The sequence below is a fragment of the Lolium perenne genome, chromosome 2, assembly GCF_019359855.2.
Source record: "Lolium perenne isolate Kyuss_39 chromosome 2, Kyuss_2.0, whole genome shotgun sequence".
Taxonomy (NCBI): domain Eukaryota; kingdom Viridiplantae; phylum Streptophyta; class Magnoliopsida; order Poales; family Poaceae; genus Lolium; species Lolium perenne.
This window is the reverse complement of record NC_067245.2, coordinates 280,716,872-280,736,180: the sequence shown is the minus strand read 5'-3', so window position 1 is coordinate 280,736,180 and position 19,309 is coordinate 280,716,872. Positions and strand designations below refer to the sequence as shown.

The window sequence follows — 19,309 nt, the reverse complement described above, 5'->3', positions numbered from 1 at the left end:
GTGGATCCAAAGCGGGGCTAGGGTTTAGGGGAGATTCAGAGACGTGGGAGATAGAGAAATCACTATTCAGAGACGTGGGAGATAGAGCAATCACTATGCGAGGAGGGAGAAGAGGATGATCGAGACTCTTCCACTGAATAAATAGACGCATGCGATTTGATCTTCCAAGTATATCTCTTAGATCTCCATCTGATAAGGCACTTGGCCGCAATATGACCATAATTGTAACAACTTCTACAACAGATGTGGTTAGTGCATGATTTATTCCAATGCCCCTTCATCAAGCAACATGATCAGAAGATGGTTGGGCTAAGATTAACATCATCATCACGATCTTTGACTATAGCAAATCTAACCAATGTTGAACCCATGGCACACTTGGAGATAGATCTCACCTCCAATCCATAGTTTTGGAGCTGTGCATCGATGGTTTCTGCGATGATCTCATGGTGGTTTTGGCTCATTGCAGGGGCCAGTGTTGCAACTGCCTAGTCGTCGCAGAAGGCAGGGAAGTCACCTCCGACGATGACATGCCCACGTTGGGCGCGAAGAGGGCCTGGCGGCACTATAGCCATACCAGCTGGGACGTGGGGGAAAGGATCACAATCGTAGTTGGCCATGGTAGGTGGATCCAAAGCGGGGCTAGGGTTTAGGGGAGATTCAGAGATGTGGGAGATAGAGCAATCACTATCCGAGGAGGGAGAAGAGGATGATCGAGACTCTTCCACCGAATAAATAGACGCGTGCTATTTGATCTTCCAAGTATATCTCTTAGATCTCCATATGATAAGGCACTTGGCCGCAATATGACCATAATTGTAACAACTTCTGCAACGGATTTGGTTAGTGCACGATTTATTTCAATGCCCCTTCATCAAGCAACATGAGCTCCCAGATAGGTAGGATACTGCACAATTTGATCCTCACTTACTTCTTCCATTGGGTTGCGTTAGTATTGTTGGTGGGTTCATGTTTAACCTCTTCCATTGCATTTGTTCTTTGATACATAGAAGATTTGCACTTTCTGTATCCTAGCCAATAACAGGCTCGCAGCAATAACATTTGAGTAATATATTTAGGTAAAAAGAAAACCTGCCTCATGATTTCCGTTTAAAAAGGGGCAGGGAGGCTCTCCCAGGCTTATATGCTCCTACTTGAGTAGGAAATACAAATAAATAGAAAAAATAACAAAAAATTGATTTCTTTTACTACGAGCATGAACATATGATCCAACGGCATACAAAATTTTGTCAAGAAAAGATTGTATGGTGGTTCATGAAGAAAGACAAAATTGGAAAGCTCTAAAAAGCCACACATGTCTTTTTGTAAGAATCCAAAAAAAAAAAATTGCACAAATCAGTCGCACAAGTCTTGTCTCGCAGAAATTTTGCATGTAGTTAGGAATCATGTTCATATTAATTGTTAAAAAATCAGTTTTATTTTATATGTTATTGTTTTATATTTTTTGCTTAGACAGAAGCCTATGAGGCCGTGATCACATTTGAATTTGGAAAAATTTATACCTCAACCGGCAAAACAATATGACGGTCCGCTCATGTGGGAATATCACTCTATACCCTCGCCGTCTATGTGAAACATTTGAGTTCCGCACGTCTTGTGCAGAACCCGTCCTCGCATGACCTCTCATTCTCCTCCGAAGAGATCCTCAACGCGAACGTGCGCTACTACCGCTGCTCCTCTACTCGGTTGGCCGTGGTTGCCGCCACTCCTTCTCGGAGCTAGTTTCTGCTCCTCCACTGGCATGCTTATCATGTCGCGTCACCACATATGTTGCTCCTCCGCAGGCGTAGGTGTTGGCTAGGTCGTCCAACACCTCCAGTGTGACAGTGGTAAGCTCTCCTTGGAGGCCATTAAGAATGAGCTTCCCACACGCGAGAGTTGGAGAAGACGTGGATGGTTCGGGGTTCACCAAATCTAGCTCTGATGGGCCTTTGCATGGTTGATTCATGGCCGGTTAGCTCAAATCGCCATGGCAGTGCCTCATGGTCGATGGCAAATATCAGTTTGGGGGGGAGGGGGGTTGTTGAATGTTGCATATGGTGTGTGATTTTTGCACAAACTCATTTTTTGTTGTGTAACCATGTGAAAAATGTTGCAATGCTATTTCTGGATGTATGCTACAAAGAGTTTTCTAATTCTCCAAATGTGCTTCAATAATGTTGGATGCTCTAGGCACATATGTTGCATGTGTTACTTTTTTTTACATACCTTACCAACACATTTCATGCAACCATGAGATTTTGTTGTATAGGTTGTTGATTTTTGCTACATCGATGTCTCCATAATATTAGAATATTTTTCGTACGCTTCTCAAGTTTTATGTAGATTCATAGTTTTAGTTCTAAAAATGTTGCATACACATAAAAGATGTTACGCCAAGCATGTATTTACATCAGCCTTATGGGTGGCACTTGCCTTTGAAACTCAAGAGAAAAAATAATAAAGGAACTGATTTTAGAATGAGTAATGCTACACCTACGGAAGGGATCTACGGAATCAGCTTACGGATGCAGATGTGGCATCAGGCCATTAGGCAGAGAAGTCGTGGTGGGTCCGAGTATTCATCCGGGGAGAAACATCAGCGCCCCACGCATGTCCGTAAGATTCTTCCCGTAACGATTCGTCCGTAAACCCAGCATTATTGTTTTAGAATTTGGGCCCGTCAGTAACCCTTTTTTGGGTAGGTCAAGTTATGGTAAGAGCCCAGCAAATAAGCCTACTTGTCTTGGGCAGACGTAAACAACGCGGAGCTTTTCGTTGGGCCAGGTTTGAGGCCATGAGCCGGTTGCTGAAGAACGGCCTCGGGCTCGCACGCGACAACCGACGCGGTCTTGTTGCCCCGCCTGCAAACAGCGCACGAGCAGAGGCAGCCGATCAACACCACAAGGAGGCCACCGGCGGCCGCTCCACCCACGGCCACAGAGACGGCACTCTTCCTCCTTGATCCCCCTATGCCTCTATCCTCGACCTGCTGCTTCTCTGGGATCGGCGGGTTGTCCCCGGCGAGGCTGTTGCCGCCGTACGTCTGGAGCTTGAACACCTCGATCCCGTTGAGTATCGCGTCGTAGTACTCCGGCCTGGAGCTGATGTCCGGGTGCAGCGCGACCCAGAGGTCCGTCTGGCCGGAGCCCGTGGTGACGACGAGGTAATCGGTGTACACGGGAACCCCGATCCCGCGGCCCCACACGATCACGTCCATCTGCGCCTGCGCCGTGTGGTTGTTGATGTAGATGAAGAAGGAGCGCTGGTTGACCTTGGTGATCGGGTACTGGATCTCGCAGAAGTGGAACCTGAGGAGGTAGTAGAACCCGGCGTCCACCGGCAGGACCCAGGTGAGGTTGTAGTTGAGGTTGATCGCCGCGTCCGGGCCCATGGACCGCGCCGTCGCGTACACGCCCTCCGGCGCGACGTACGGCGGCACGGACGGCGGGTACCGGACGGTGACGTTGCTATCCTTCCCGTAGGTGACCCCGACGGCGGCGCCGAGCAGGTAGGGGTAGTCGCTGTCCCATGCGCGGTAGAAGGGCCCGGAGTCGTCGGCCGGGGAGACAGCCCCGCCGCCTACGTTGAGGCGGTGCATGGTCTGGAAGGCCGTGTCGGCGCGGATGGGCATCGGGTCCGGGCTCCCGCCGTTGGCGAAGGACGGCGCTGGCACCGTCAACATGTCCGGGGTGGGCACGATCTCGATGCCGTTCACGAACGCGTAGTGGGAGGGGGCGCCGGGGGACGGCGCGAAGGTGAGGTCCAGGGTGGGTGAGGTGACGTTGAGGGAGAACTCGCGGACGAGGTAGGCGGCGTTGAGCGCGAGCGCGGTCTGGGACGCGTTGAAGTCGCGCAGCAGCGTGACGCCGCCCGCGGTGACGCCGAAGAGCGCGTCGGAGGCGCTGAGGCCGCCGTAGCCGGACGGGTAGAAGTAGAGGCGGAGGAAGACGCGGCCGGGGCTGACGAGGAAGGTGTACGTGTGGCTCGACGCGAACACGCGCGCCGTCATGTACGGGACGGGGGAAGGCAGCGAGGGGTCTTGGTACGACGCGGTGACGCCGGCGCCCGTCGGTGGTGAGAGCTTGGAGACGGCGTCACCGTCCCATGAGCGGCCGTCGGAGTCGGTGGCCGAGGCGGATGACGCGCCGCAGTTGAGGCGGATCGGCCGTGGGTCGGTTGATGCGTCGACGCCACTGGCCGCGGGGGCAAGGGACACGATTGCTAGCAGCAGGAGGCATGGAAGCAGAGTCGAGTTGGCCATGGGAGTAGAGTTCCGAGGAGCTGATTGTGGATGCGCGCGCTCCTCAGTTTGAATGACTGCCTACTTGTGTAGAGAGTGGTGGTGATATATATGGCCGTGGCGCACAAATTATCACTGTCACTGCGGCTTCTCGATAACATCGTTATCAGTCATTTTAGCCAAGGAAAAAAACAGTGTTACGCAGTAAGGCCTCTGCTTCCTCTTCCAAGAGGGAAGGGAGACAACGACCCGATCGATTTGCTGGATGCGTGTTCCAACTTGGTGGATCCAAGCTGGCGGTCCATTTCCCCAACGCGCTCTATATGCACCGATAGCAACCAGCTCCAGAAAGAAGACCGCCGGCAGCAGTGCGGTGGCGGGGCACTGCCGTGGAATGTTCAAAGTCGCCGAATCCTCAACGAGAACAACATCTACGTACCCCTCATTCACCGTGTCATCATCTCTCGATATGGTGGTTTACAGGTCATCTCCAGCGCTTCTACCGCACTTCCATCGGGGTCGCCGATCTTGACTTACCTAGTGCTCTAACTGTTCATTGTTTGAAGCCACGTTGATTGGTTTTTCTGCCGACTTCCAGGCTTAGTTATCGCATTGCTCCCTCCAACTCTAAGGGTATGTTTGGTTCCCCGTCACACTTTGCCAAGCTTAATTTTAGCAAATATAGCATCTACAAAGGTGTGGCTTAGATTTTGGAAGTCACCAAGTCTGGTAAAAAAAAAGCTCCTCCCGTAACCCTTCTCCCATGGCGCACCCCCAGGACGCCGCCGAGGGATCAGATCCCGTCACCCAAACACTCCCTCCCCCTGATCCCCTCCTCTCCGCCGCTGCCGCCGGCGCCGACCGCGGTGGCGGCGGCCCCTGGTACCGAACGGTTCTAGGGGAGGTGGACGTGGCGGCCATCTCGTCGATGCGGTTGGGGCTGGGTCGTTGGAGACGGACGCGGGCGGTGGTCGGGGCAGCGTTCCCCGGCCAGGCAGCGGCGGCGCTCTTCACTGGGCCTTCGTGGCTGCAAGTGGAGGAGGTCTGCCGTGGGTCTAGCCTGCCCGCCTAGACCGGTCGTCTTCCCGACGGCGCGAGCGCGCCTAGGGTGGTGGATCGGTCGGTGGAGGATTGCGGAGAAGGCGCTACGGCATCGGCAGTCCTCGGTGGTTGCTGCCGGTGGCGGCCTCAGTGCAGCCGGTGGCGGCGCGACCAGGGCCTGATCGCAGCTATGTAGCCTACTGGTTCCCGCACCCCAGGGTCATTCGTCTTGCCGGATCTTCGGTGTGACAGGCGGCGAGGATGGCCGTTTGCGTGGGGGGCTCGGCCTGTGTAAAGGCGGTGGTCCTAGGGTTCCTCACGCGCCAAGACGAAGACCTTCTGAATGTTGATCTTCTTCATCGAGCCAGAGTGATGAGTTCCGGAAGGCTCCGCCGGCGAACGGAACAATGCATCTTATGTATGGAGTTCACTGGATCGGGTGGTATTCGGTCGCACGCACCCATGCTTTTATTCCGACCGTTTGGTTGTTGAGGGAGCGGCGCGAAGCTCTTTTCCTGTGTTGACATCAAGTGACTATGGATCCATGATGAAAGTCGGAAGACGAGAATTTCAAGAAGGCCGGATGGGAGGATTAGCTAAGGGAGGTTCAAATCTACGCGATGTTGAGGGACTTGCTTGGTGTTCCAGGCTTCACAGCAGCGGTATGAAAGTGGGGGCGACAACACAGGTGAAGTTCAGAGTCCTACCTTTCAGGGTGAAAACCCAAGGTCTGACCTTAACTGGTTGTGCCTGGCAATGACCTTGTTGGAGGTATTGTTTTGAGAGCGGGGACTATCTTCAAGGTGAAAATCTAAGATCTTTGATCGGGCGACGACAGTGTTTGAGCATTGTTCCCTTCTTGAAGGCGTCGTTTTTGGAAAGTCTGTATTTCAGGTGTTGTCTTGGTGGTGCACTACTAGAAAAAGGGCAATCAGTGGCGCACCACTTTTACCCATCAGTGGCGCACTAGTGGTGCGCCACTGTTATCACGCCACTGCTAACTCATAGTAGTGGCGCACTAGGGGTGCGCCACTACTAGCCTGGATACATGTGGCGCACTGACTGGTGCGCCATTGACATGTCCTCCAGTGCGCCACTACTACTCCAAAGTGGTGCGCCACTGTTGGTCAGAGGCAGTGCGCCACCACTGTGTAGAAGAGGTGCGCCACTGCTACCGTCTTGCGTGCGCCACTGGTCCAGCGAGGAGGTGCGCCACTGCTGCGTGAGTACGTGCGCCACTGCCCTCTCCAGGACGTGCGCCACTGCTACTTATCCTGGTGCGCCACTGCTAGTCTCGGAGAGGATCACAGGGCAGTGCGCCACTGGATCCAGAGCAGTGCGCCACTGCTACTTAGTGGTAGTGCGCCACAGATGGTCCACTAGTGCGCCACTGCTAAGATTTCGAATTTTTTATTTTGTATCTTGGCAGGTATTTATACAGGTTGTATATGACAGTACAATAGCACAATACATGATATATAATAGCATATAAACAACAGCACAGCTTATCCATACATAGTTCTTCACATTAGCCCCACATGATTCACAAGCATTCGCATTAGAGAAGAGGTTACAATGCAAGTTACGGTGTTACAAGTCACAAATGAGCTAGTGGTTACACAAGGTCGATCATCTAAACTAGCATCACATAGAAGAGAGCTAGAGTCACTACTAGCACCGTCCCGATGAAAGTGGTCTTCATCCGGTTCCTCCTCCGCTCCGTCCTCTCTCCCGCCAGATAGCGTGCGTATCTGTATTCGGCCTCCGCTCTAGTGGTGTACCCTTTGTAGCTGTTACCGCTAAAACGGTGAACCTGTCTCCGACACTCCTCCCAGTCGTTGTAGACTCCGGGAACCTTGCCCTTGTACACGACATACCACGTCATATCTGCACATATATGAACAAGCCAAAGAAACATTAGTGCACGCTCATAGATGTTTGCAACGAATAAGAGCGAACTCAAAAACGATCCAAGTAGTATGAACTAAATGGAATGCCTCATACATTGTTGGTCGAAACAAATATGAACATCCCGGGATGGCGTTAGTGAGGCCAGGTAGGATGCACAAGAGATTGATATTTGTGCCATCACACCAGGCTCACTAGCGTCACCCCGGAGTGTAGTGACCACAAAATTTAATCATCAGCCAATGCAATTAAGAAGTGCAAACTCAAATAAGAGACAAGTAGCTAGTATGAACTAAATGGAATGCCTCATACATTGTTGGTCGAAACAAATATGAACATCCCGGGATGGCGTTAGTGAGGCCAGGTAGGATGCACAAGAGATTGATATTTGTGCCATCACACCAGGCTCACTAGCGTCACCCCGGAGTGTAGTGACCACAAAATTTAATCATCGGCCAATGCAATTAAGAAGTGCAAACTCAAATAAGAGAGAAGTAGCTAGTATGAACTAAATGGAATGCCTCATACATTGTTGGTCCAAACAAATATGAACATCCCGGGATGGTGTCAGCGAGGCCAGGTAGGATGCACAAGAGATTGATATTTGTGTCATCGCACCAGGCTCGCTGGCGTCACCCCGGAGTGTACAGTTGACCAAACATTTCGTACACACATCATGGAAAACAGCTAATTCGTACACACATCATGGACATAACATCATCATACCTAACATCGTAGCTTCATACAATTTAAGATAGAATTCAAACAACACGAAGCAACGAAGATAGAGTTGACAACACTCTAAGTTCTAACTATCGGTGTCCGAGCCGGATTCGCCGGTGTGGGGGTAGTGCACACGGCAGGCGGTGTCGTCGAACACCTTGACGATCATCTCGCCGTCCCCCTCGTACAGGAAGGTGAGCTGGCAGCCGGGCTCGAGGTGGAGGTCACGGGCGAACTTGTCCCACCCCGTGTGCAGGTACATCTTGCCCTACCCGTCGAACAGGACCTCCACGGACCAACGGCAGAAGTTGCAGCTAGCCTCCCGTAGCTGCAAGTGCGCCGGCTCGACGCCATCGATGAACTCGGTGAACTTGTCCGGTAGCCTCTTGATGCCGAGTGGGTCGTCGTCGATGCGGAGGAGGAACTCGAAGCAGCGTTCCTCATGCGAAGACGAGGAGGATGCAGGTGACGGTGACCGTGGGGCCCTTGCTGCTCCACCGCGGCGGCCCCTTCCCCGGCCCCGGGGGCGCCCAGGACCGCAGCCTCGACCGCCTCGCCGGCCACCGGGACCGGCCATCCTACATGTTTACATTTTTGAACCATATTACGATCCATTCCACTAACGAAATTGGGCATGACCTATGCTAATTTATGTACATATGAGTGCCCCATTTTCGCCGAAACGGAAATGAATCAACATTTCGGCGATAATGGGCAACTCTGTCGATCCCTGCACAAGAATATGTCACCATATAACCAGCTGAGCACCATGGCACATGTACAATTGTTCCTCATATACACCAGCTGAGCACCATGGCACATGTACAGTTGTTTACTCATGTCATTACCATTGTTTTGATCGCTGCATTCATTACATGTGCTTACAATAGTATGATCAAGGTTATGATGGCATGTCACTCCAGAAATTATCTTTGTTATCGTTTACCTGCTCGGGACGAGCAGAAACTAAGCTTGGGGATGCTGATACGTCTCCGACGTATTGACACGCGTACAGCACGTGACCGTTGGGAACCCCAAGTGGAAGGTGTGATGCGTACAGCAGTAAGTTTCCCTCAGTTAGAAACCAAGGTTTATCGAACCAGTAGGAGTCAAGAAGCACGTTCAAGGTTGATGGCGGCGAGATGTAGTGCGGCGCAACACCAGGGATTCCGGCGCCAACGTGGAACCTGCACAACACAACCAAGATACTTTGCCCCAACGAAACAGTGAGGTTGTCAATCTCACCGGCTTGCTGTAACAAAGGATTAGATGTATAGTGTGGATGATGATTGTTTGCAGAGAACAGTAGAACAAGTATTGCAGTAGATTGTATTACAGATGTAAAGAATTGGACCGGGGTCCACAGTTCACTAGAGGTGTCTCTCCCATAAGATAAATAACATGTTGGGTGAACAAATTACAGTTGGGCAATTTACAAATAGAGAGGGCATGACCATGCACATACATATTATGATGAGTATAGTGAGATTTAATTGGGCATTACGACAAAGTACATAGACCGCTATCCAGCATGCATCTATGCCTAAAAAGTCCACCTTCAGGTTATCGTCCGAACCCCTTCCAGTATTAAGTTGCTAACAATAGACAATTGCATTAAGTATTGCGCGTAATGTAATCAATAACTACATCCTCGGACATAGCATCAATGTTTTATCCCTAGTGGCAACAGCACATCCATAACCTTAGGGGTTCTTGTCACTCCCCCAGATTCACGGAGACATGAACCCACTATCGAGCATAAATACTCCCTCTTGGAGTTACAAGCATCAACTTGGTCAGAGCATCTACTAGTAACGGAGAGCATGCAAGATCATAAACAACATATAGATATAAATTGATAATCAACATAACATGGTATTCTCTATTCATCGGATCCCAACAAACACAACATATAGCATTACAGATAGATGATCTTGATCATGTTCGGCAGCTCACAAGATCCGACAATTAAGCACAATGAGGAGAAGACAACCATCTAGCTACTGCTATGGACCCATAGTCCAGGGGTAGACTACTCACTCATCACTCCGGAGGCGACCATGGCGGCGTAGAGTCCTCCGGGAGATGAATCCCCTCTCCGGCAGGGTGCCGGAGGCGATCTCCTGAATCCCCCGAGATGGGATTGGCGGCGGCGGCATCTCTGGAAGGTTTTCCGTATCGTGGCTCTCGGTACTGGGGGTTTCGCGATGAAGGCTATTTGTAGGCGGAAGGGCAGGTCAAGGGGCGTCACGAGGGGCCCAGGAGACAGGTCGGTGCGGCCAGGGCTTGGGCCGCGCCGCCCTACCTCCTGGCCACCTCGTGGCCCCACTTCGTTGACTCTCCGGTCTTCTGGAAGCTTCGTGTGAAAATAGGCCCCTGGGCGTTGATTTCGTCCAATTCCGAGAATATTTCCTTACTAGGATTTCTGAAACCAAAAACAGCAGAAACAAAGCAATCGGCTCTTCGGCATCTCGTTAATAGGTTAGTGCCGGAAAATGCATAAATACGACATAAAGTATGCATAAAACATGTAGATATCATCAATAATGTGGCATGGAACATAAGAAATTATCGATACGTCGGAGACGTATCAGCATCCCCAAGCTTAGTTTCTGCTCGTCGAAGCGGTAAACGATAACAAAGATAATTTCTGGAGTGACATGCCATCATAACCTTGATCATACTATTGTAAGCATATGTAATGAATGCAGCGATCAAAACAATGTAAATGACATGAGTAAACAACTGAATCATATAGCAAAGACTTTTCATGAATAGTACTTCAAGACAAGCATCAATAAGTCTTGCATAAGAGTTAACTCATAAAGCAATAAATCCATAGTAGAGGTATTGAAGCAACACAAAGGAAGATGAAGTTTCGGCGGTTGCTTTCAACTTATAACATGTATATCTCATGGATATTGTCAATGTAAAGTAATATAACAAGTGCAATATGCAAGTATGTAGGAATCAATGCACAGTTCACACAAGTGTTTGCTTCTTGAGGTGGAGAGAGATAGGTGAACTGACTCAACAATAAAAGTAAAAGAAAGGTCCTTCAAAGAGGAAAGCATCGATTGCTATATTTGTGCTAGAGCTTTGATTTTGAAAACAAGAAACAATTTTGTCAACGGTAGTAATAAAGCACATGTGTCATGTAATTTATATCTTACAAGTTGCAAGCCTCATGCATAGTATACTAATAGTGCCCGCACCTTGTCCTAATTAGCTTGGATTACCGGGATCATCGCAATGCACATGTTTTAACCAAGTGTCACAAAGGGGTACCTCTATGCCGCCTGTACAAAGGTCTAAGGAGAAAGCTCGCATTGGATTTCTCGCTATTGATTATTCTCAACTTAGACATCCATACCGGGACAACATAGACAACAGATAATGGACTCCTCTTTAATGCATAAGCATGTAGCAACAATTAATTTTCTCATATGAGATTGAGGATATTTGTCCAAAACTGAAACTTCCACCATGGATCATGGCTTTAGTTAGCGGCCCAATGTTCTTCTCTAACAATATGCATGCTCTAACCATTAGGTGGTAAATCTCCCTTACTTCAGACTAGACGAACATGCATAGCAACTCACATGATATTCAACAAAGAGTAGTTGATGGCGTCCCCAGGAACATGGTTATCGCACAACAAGCAACGTAATAAGAGATAAAGTGCATAAGTACATATTCAATACCACAATAGTTTTTAGGCTATTTGTCCCATGAGCTATATATTGCAAAGGTAGAGGATAGAAATTTTAAAGGTAGCACTCAAGCAATTTACTTTGGAATGGCGGAGAAATACCATGTAGTAGGTAGGTTTGGTGGACACAAATGGCATAGTGGTTGGCTCAAGGATTTTGGATGCATGAGAAGTATTCCCTCTCGATACAAGGTTTTAGGCTAGCAAGGCTATTTGAAACAAACACAAGGATGAAGCGGTGCAGCAAAACTCACATAAAAGACATATTGTAAACATTATAAGGCTCTACACCGTCTTCCTTGTTGTTCAAACTCAATACTAGAAATTATCTAGACTTTAGAGAGACCAAATATGCAAACCAAATTTTAGCATGCTCTATGTATTTCTTCATTAATAGGTGCAAAGTATATGATGCAAGAGCTTAAACATGAGCACAACAATTGCCAAGTATCACATTATCCAAGACATTATAGCAATTACTACATGTATCATTTTCCAATTCCAACCATATAACAATTAACGAAGAAGAAACTTTGCCATGAATATTATGAGTAAAGCCTAAGGACATATTTGTCTATATGCAACAGCGGAGCGTGTCTCTCTCCCACACAATGAATGCTAGGATCCATTTTATTCAAACAAAAGAAAAACAAAAACAAACCGACGCTCCAAGCAAAGCACATAAGATGTGACGGAATAAAAATATAGTTTCAGGGGAGGAACCTGATAATGTTGTCGATGAAGAAGGGGATGCCTTGGGCATCCCCAAGCTTAGACACTTGAGTCTTCTTGATATATGCAGGGGTGAACCACCGGGGCATCCCCAAGCTTAGAGCTTTCACTCTCCTTGATCATGTTGTATCATCTCCCTCTCTTGATCCTTGAAAACTTCCTCCACACCAAACTCAAAACAACTCATTAGAGAGTTAGTGCACAATCAAAATATACATGTTCAGAGGTGACATAATCATTCTTAACACTTCTGGATATTGCACAAAGCTACTGAAAGTCAACGGAATCGAAATATCCATCGAACATAGCAAAATAGGCAATGCAAAATAAAAGGCAGAATCTATCAAAACAGAACAGTTCGTAAAGACGAATTTTATTGAGGCACCAGACTTGCTCAAATGAAAATTCTCAAATTGAATGAAAGTTGCGTACATATCTGAGGATCACTCACGTAAATTGGCATAATTTTCTGAGTTACCTACAGAGAATTTTGCCCAGATTCGTGACAGCAAAGAAATCTGTTTCTGCGCAGTAATCCAAATCTAGTATGAACCTTACTATCAACGACTTTACTTGGCACAACAAAACACAAAACTAAGATAAGGAGAGGTTGCTACAGTAGTAAACAACTTCCAAGACTCAAATATAAAAATAAAATATTGTAGTAAAAACATGGGTTGTCTCCCATAAGCGCTTTTCTTTAACGCCTTTCAGCTAGGCGCAGAAAGTGTATATCAAGTATTATCAAGAGACGAAGTGTCAACATCATAATTTGTTCTAATAATAGAATCAAAAGGTAACTTCATTCTCTTTCTAGGGAAGTGTTCCATACCTTTCTTGAGAGGAAATTGATATTTAATATTACCTTCCTTCATATCAATGATAGCACCAACAGTTCGAAGAAAAGGTCTTCCCAATATGATGGGACAAGATGCATTGCATTCAATATCCAAGACAACAAAATCAACAGGGACAAGGTTATTGTTAACGGTAATGCGAACATTATCAACTTTCCCCAAAGGTTTCTTTGTAGAATGATCAGCAAGATTAACATCCAAATAACAATTTTTCAGCGGTGGCAAGTCAAGCATATTATAAATTTTCTTAGGCATAACAGAAATACTTGCACCAAGATCACATAAGGCATTACAATCAAAATCATTGACCTTCATCTTAATGATGGGCTACCAACCATCCTCTAGCTTTCTAGGAATAGAAGCTTCGCGTTCTAATTTCTCTTCTCTAGCTTTTATGAGAGCATTTGTAATATGTTTCGTGAAAGCCAAATTTATAGCACTAGCATTAGGACTCTTAGCAAGTTTTTGTAAGAACTTTATAACTTCAGAGATGTGGCAATCATCAAAATTCAAACCATTATAATCTAAAGCAAAGGGATCATCATCCCCAATGTTGGAAAAAAATTCAGCAGTTTTATCACAGGTAGTTTCAGCAGTTTTAGCAGTTTCGGATAGTTTTTCGCGCTTTGCATTTGAAGTGGAAACATTGCTAACACCAATTCTTTTACCATTATTAGTAGGAGGTGCAGCAACTTGTGGAGCATTAGCAATGCTAGTGGTGGTAATAGTCCAAACTTTAGCTATATTATCTTGTTTTTCATTTCTTCTCTTTCCCACCTAGCACGCAATTCGGCCATCAATCTTATATTCTCATTAATTCTAACTTGGATGGCATTTGCTGTAGTAACAATTTTATTATTATGATTCTCATGAGGCATAACTTTTGATTTCAAAAGATCATCGACTTTAGAAGCAAGTATATCAATTTTCCCAAGCTTTTCTTCAACAGATTTGTTAAAAGCAGTTTGTATACTAATAAATTCTTTAAGCATAGCTTCAAGTCCAGGGGGTGTGTTCCAATTATTGTTATAAGAATTCCCATAAGAATTACCATAGCCGTTGCCATTATTATAAGGATATGGCCTATAGTTGTTACTAGAATTGTTCCGGTAAGCATTGTTGTTGAAATTATTATTTTTAATGTAGTTTACATCAACATGTTCTTCTTGAGCAACCAATGAAGCTAACGGAACATTATTAGGATCAATATTTGTCCTATCATTCACAAGCATAGACATAATAGCATCAATCTTATCATTCAAGGAAGAGGTTTCTTCGACAGAATTTACCTTCTTACCTTGTGGAGCTCTTTCCGTGTGCCATTCAGAGTAATTGATCATCATATTATCAAGAAGCTTTGTTGCTTCGCCAAGAGTGATGGACATAAAGGTACCTCCAGCAGCTGAATCCAATAGGTTCCGCGAAGAAAAATTCAGTCCTGCATAAAAGGTTTGGATGATCATCCAAGTAGTCAGTCCATGGGTTGGGCAATTTTTAACCAAAGATTTCATTCTTTCCCATGCTTGTGCAACATGCTCATTATCCAATTGTTTAAAATTCATTATGCTACTCCTCAAAGATATAATTTTAGCAGGGGGATAATATCTACCAATAAAAGCATCCTTGCATTTAGTCCATGAATCAATACTATTCTTAGGCAGAGATAGCAACCAATCTTTAGCTCTTCCTCTTAATGAGAAAGGGATCAATTTTAATTTTATTATGTCACCATCTACATCTTTATACTTTTGCATTTCACAAAGTTCAACAAAATTATTGAGATGGGCAGCAGCATCATCAGAACTAACACCATAAAATTGCTCTCGCATAACAAGATTCGATAAAAAGCGAGTTTAATTTCAAAGAATTCTGCTGTAGTAGCAGGTGGAGCAATAGGTGTGCATAAGAAATCATTATTATTTGTGGTTGTGAAGTCACACAACTTAGTATTTTCAGGAGTACCCATTTTAGCAGTAGTAAATAAAGCAAACTAGATAAAGTAAATGCAAGTAACTAATTTTTTTTTGTGTTTTTGATATAGCAAACAAGATAGCAAATAAAGTAAAACTAACAACTAATTTTTTTGTATTTTGATTTAGTGCAGCAAACAAAGTAGTAAATAAAGTAAAGCAAGACAAAAAAACAAAGTAAAGAGATTGCGATGTGGAGACTCCCCTTGCAGCGTGTCTTGATCTCCCCGGCAACGGCGCCAGAAATTTAGCTTGACACGCGTACAGCACGCGACCGTTGGGAACCCCAAGTGGAAGGTGTGATGCGTACAGCAGTAAGTTTCCCTCAGTTAGAAACCAAGGTTTATCGAACCAGTAGGAGTCAAGAAGCACGTTGAAGGTTGATGGCGGCGAGATGTAGTGCGGCGCAACACCAGGGATTCCGGCGCCAACGTGGAACCTGCACAACACAACCAAGATACTTTGCCCCAACGAAACAGTGAGGTTGTCAATCTCACCGGCTTGCTGTAACAAAGGATTAGATGTATAGTGTGGATGATGATTGTTTGCAGAGAACAGTAGAACAAGTATTGCAGTAGATTGTATTTCAGATGTAAAGAATTGGACCGGGGTCCACAGTTCACTAGAGGTGTCTCTCCCATAAGATAAATAGCATGTTGGGTGAACAAATTACAGTTGGGCAATTGACAAATAGAGAGGGCATGACCATGCACATACATATTATGATGAGTATAGTGAGATTTAATTGGGCATTACGACAAAGTACATAGACCGCTATCCAGCATGCATCTATGTCTAAAAAGTCCACCTTCAGGTTATCGTCCGAACCCCTTCCAGTATTAAGGGTCTAACAACAGACAATTGCATTAAGTATTGCGCGTAATGTAATCAATAACTACATCCTCGGACATAGCATCAATGTTTTATCCCTAGTGGCAACAACACATCCATAACCTTAGGGGTTCTTGTCACTCCCCCAGATTCACGGAGACATGAACCCACTATCGAGCATAAATACTCCCTCTTGGAGTTACAAGCATCAACTTGGCCAGAGCATCTACTAGTAACGGAGAGCATGCAAGATCATAAACAACACATAGATATAAATTGATAATCAACATAACATGGTATTCTCTATTCATCGGATCCCAACAAACACAACATATAGCATTACAGATAGATGATCTTGATCATGTTCGGCAGCTCACAAGATCCGACAATTAAGCACAATGAGGAGAAGAAAACCATCTAGCTACTGCTATGGACCCATAGTCTAGGGGTAGACTACTCACTCATCACTCCGGAGGCGACCATGGCGGCGTAGAGTCCTCCGGGAGATGAATCCCCTCTCCGGCAGGGTGCCGGAGGCGATCTCCTGAATCCCCCGAGATGGGATTGGCGGCGGCGGCGTCTCTGGAAGGTTTTCCATATCGTGGCTCTCGGTACTGGGGGTTTCGCGACGAAGGCTATTTGTAGGCGGAAGGGTAGGTCAAGGGGCGTCACGAGGGGCCCAAGAGACAGGTCGGCGCGGCCAGGGCTTGGGCCGCGCCACCCTACCTCCTGGCCACCTCGTGGCCCCACTTCGTTGACTCTCCGGTCTTCTGGAAGCTTCGTGTGAAAATAGGCCCCTGGGCGTTGATTTCGTCCAATTCCGAGAATATTTCCTTACTAGGATTTCTGAAACCAAAAACAGCAGAAAACAGCAACTGGCTCTTCGGCATCTCGTTAATAGGTTAGTGCCGGAAAATGCATAAATATGACATAAAGTATGCATAAAACATGTAGATATCATCAATAATGTGGCATGGAACATAAGAAATTATCGTATCGATAATTTCTTATGTTCCATGCCACATTATTGATGATATCTACATGTTTTATGCATATTTTATGTCATTATTATGCGTTTTCCGGAACTAACCTATTGACGAGATGCCGAAGGGCCAGTTGCTGTTTTCTGCTGTTTTTGGTTTCAGAAATCCTAGTAAGGAAATATTCTCGGAATTGGACGAAATCAACGCTCAGCATCTTAGAATCCCCGGAAGCATCCAGAACACCTGAGAGCCGCCAGAGGGGGGCCACAGGGGCCCCAGTTGACAGGGTGGCGCGGCCAGGGCCTGGGTCGCGCCCCCCTATTGTGTCATCACCTCGTCGCCCCTCCGACTCCGCCTCTTCACCTATAAAAAGGTCCCTGACCTAAATCTTCGATACAGAAAAGCCACGGTACGAGAAACCTTCCAGAGCCGCCGCCATCGCGAAGCCAAGATCTGGGGGACAGGAGTCTCTGTTCCGGCACGCCGCCGGGACGGGGAAGTGCCCCCGGAAGGCTTCTCCATCGACACCGCTGCCATCACCACCGCCATCTTCATCAACGTTGCTGCCTCCCATGAGGAGGGAGTAGTTCTCCATCGAGGCTCGGGGCTGTACCGGTAGCTATGTGGTTAATCTCTCTCCTATGCACCTCAATACAATGATCTCATGAGCTGCCTTACATGGTTGAGATTCATATGAGTTTTGTATCACTATTCATCTATGTGCTACTCTAGTGATGTTATTAAAGTAGTCTATTCCTCCTCCATGATGTAATGTTGACAGTGTGTGCATCGTGTAGTACTTGGCGTAGGCTATGATTGTGATCTCTTGTAGATTATGAAGTTAACCATTGCTATGATGGTATTGATGTGATCTATGCCTCCTTTCGTAGCGTGAAGGTGACAGTGTGCATGCTATGTTAGTACTTGGTTTGGTTGTGTTGATCTGTCGTGCACTCTAAGGTTATTTAAATATGAACATCGAATATCGTGGAGCTTGTTAACTCCGGCATTGAGGGTTCGTGTAATCCTACACAGTTAGTGGTGTTCATCATCCAACAAGAGAGTGTAGAGTCTAGCATCTATTTATTTATTCTGTTATGTGATCAATGTTGAGAGTGTCCACTAGTGAAAGTATAATCCCTAGGCCTTGTTCCTAAATACTGCTATCGCTGCTTGTTTACTGTTCTACTGCATCTGTACTGTCCGCAATATTACCACCATCAATCACACGCCAGTCCTGGATAGCAAAGCACTTTTCTGGCGCTGTTGCTACTGCTCATACTTATTCATACCACCTGTATTTCACTATCTCTTCGCCGAACTAGTGCACCTATTAGGTGTGTTGGGGACACAAGAGACTTCTTGCTTTGTGGTTGCAGGGTTGCTTGAGAGGGATATCTTTGACCTCTTCCTCCCTGAGATCGATAAACCTTGGGTGATCCACTTAAGGGAAACTTGCTGATGTTCTACAAACCTCTGCTCTTGGAGGCCCAACACTGTCTACAAGAATAGAAGCTCCCGTAGACATCAGGCTCCCACCTCACAAATCAACGGCGGCTGCAACCGACCGAGGAGTCGGCAAGTTCACCCCGCTCGCATCCTTGCGGTGCACCGGCGTGCTGCTCTCTGTTGCCCCGACCGGTCGACGGCGGCGCGACCTCCACCTCTCAGCGTGGTGCTGGTCCCTGCCACACACGGACCAGCGGTTGCAGCGGCGCAACCTCCACCTCCCGGAGCGCTACTTCTCCCTGCTGCGCCCACCACCGGAAATCAAATCATCGCCTCCTTCCACCCCATCTCCTTCCCCACCAATTATCTGAGAGGACGGAGAAAGTGAACCGAAGATCTGAGAGAGGAGAAGAGAGGTTTGTGTGGTTGCGGTTGGTTGGGAGCGAAGAGATAACGTGAAAAGAGCAGTTGATGTTGGACGCTTCGTATCAGATCGAGCGGCCACAGACGCGCCACAGAGAGACGTAGCGTGCAGCGCCTCGTTGTAGAATTTCCCATCATTTTATAGTTAGATGGCATCAATTCCTCGCAACTCATGCAAGATGCCACAACAACGATCACTACCCCATACCACTTAGGGCATCTCCAGCGGCGCAACGCAAATGGATGCTGAGCGACCGTTTGTGTCCGCCGTGACCGAAAATGCATCTGGGCCCTCCTCCGGTGGGGCGACGCAAAGTGACGGGCCGTCCGCGGCGATGCAAACCAGGCCCAAATATTCGCTAGGTTTGCATCTCCGCGGACGCAGCGCAGTCGCGCCAAGCGTCCTCCTTTTCCTACCCGGTCCCGCAAGTCAGGGA

The 19,309-nt window shown here is 47.1% G+C and overlaps 1 protein-coding gene across 1 annotated transcript; it reads right to left on the bottom strand.

Moving 5' to 3' along the window:
- Nucleotides 1-2,376: 2,376 nt before the first annotated feature.
- Nucleotides 2,377-4,348, bottom strand: LOC127336534 (receptor-like protein kinase FERONIA). Its single transcript, XM_051363354.2, has one exon. The coding sequence runs from the start codon at nucleotides 4,262-4,264 to the stop codon at nucleotides 2,738-2,740; it is 1,527 nt and encodes a 508-aa protein (XP_051219314.1). The 5' UTR covers nucleotides 4,265-4,348; the 3' UTR covers nucleotides 2,377-2,737.
- Between the last annotated feature and the right edge of the window lie 14,961 nt (nucleotides 4,349-19,309).

Excerpts from the sequence above, each read along its gene's own strand:
- LOC127336534 (XM_051363354.2), bottom strand. The coding sequence starts at position 4,264 with ATGGCCAACTCGACTCTGCTTCCATGCCTCCTGCTGCTAGCAATCGTG.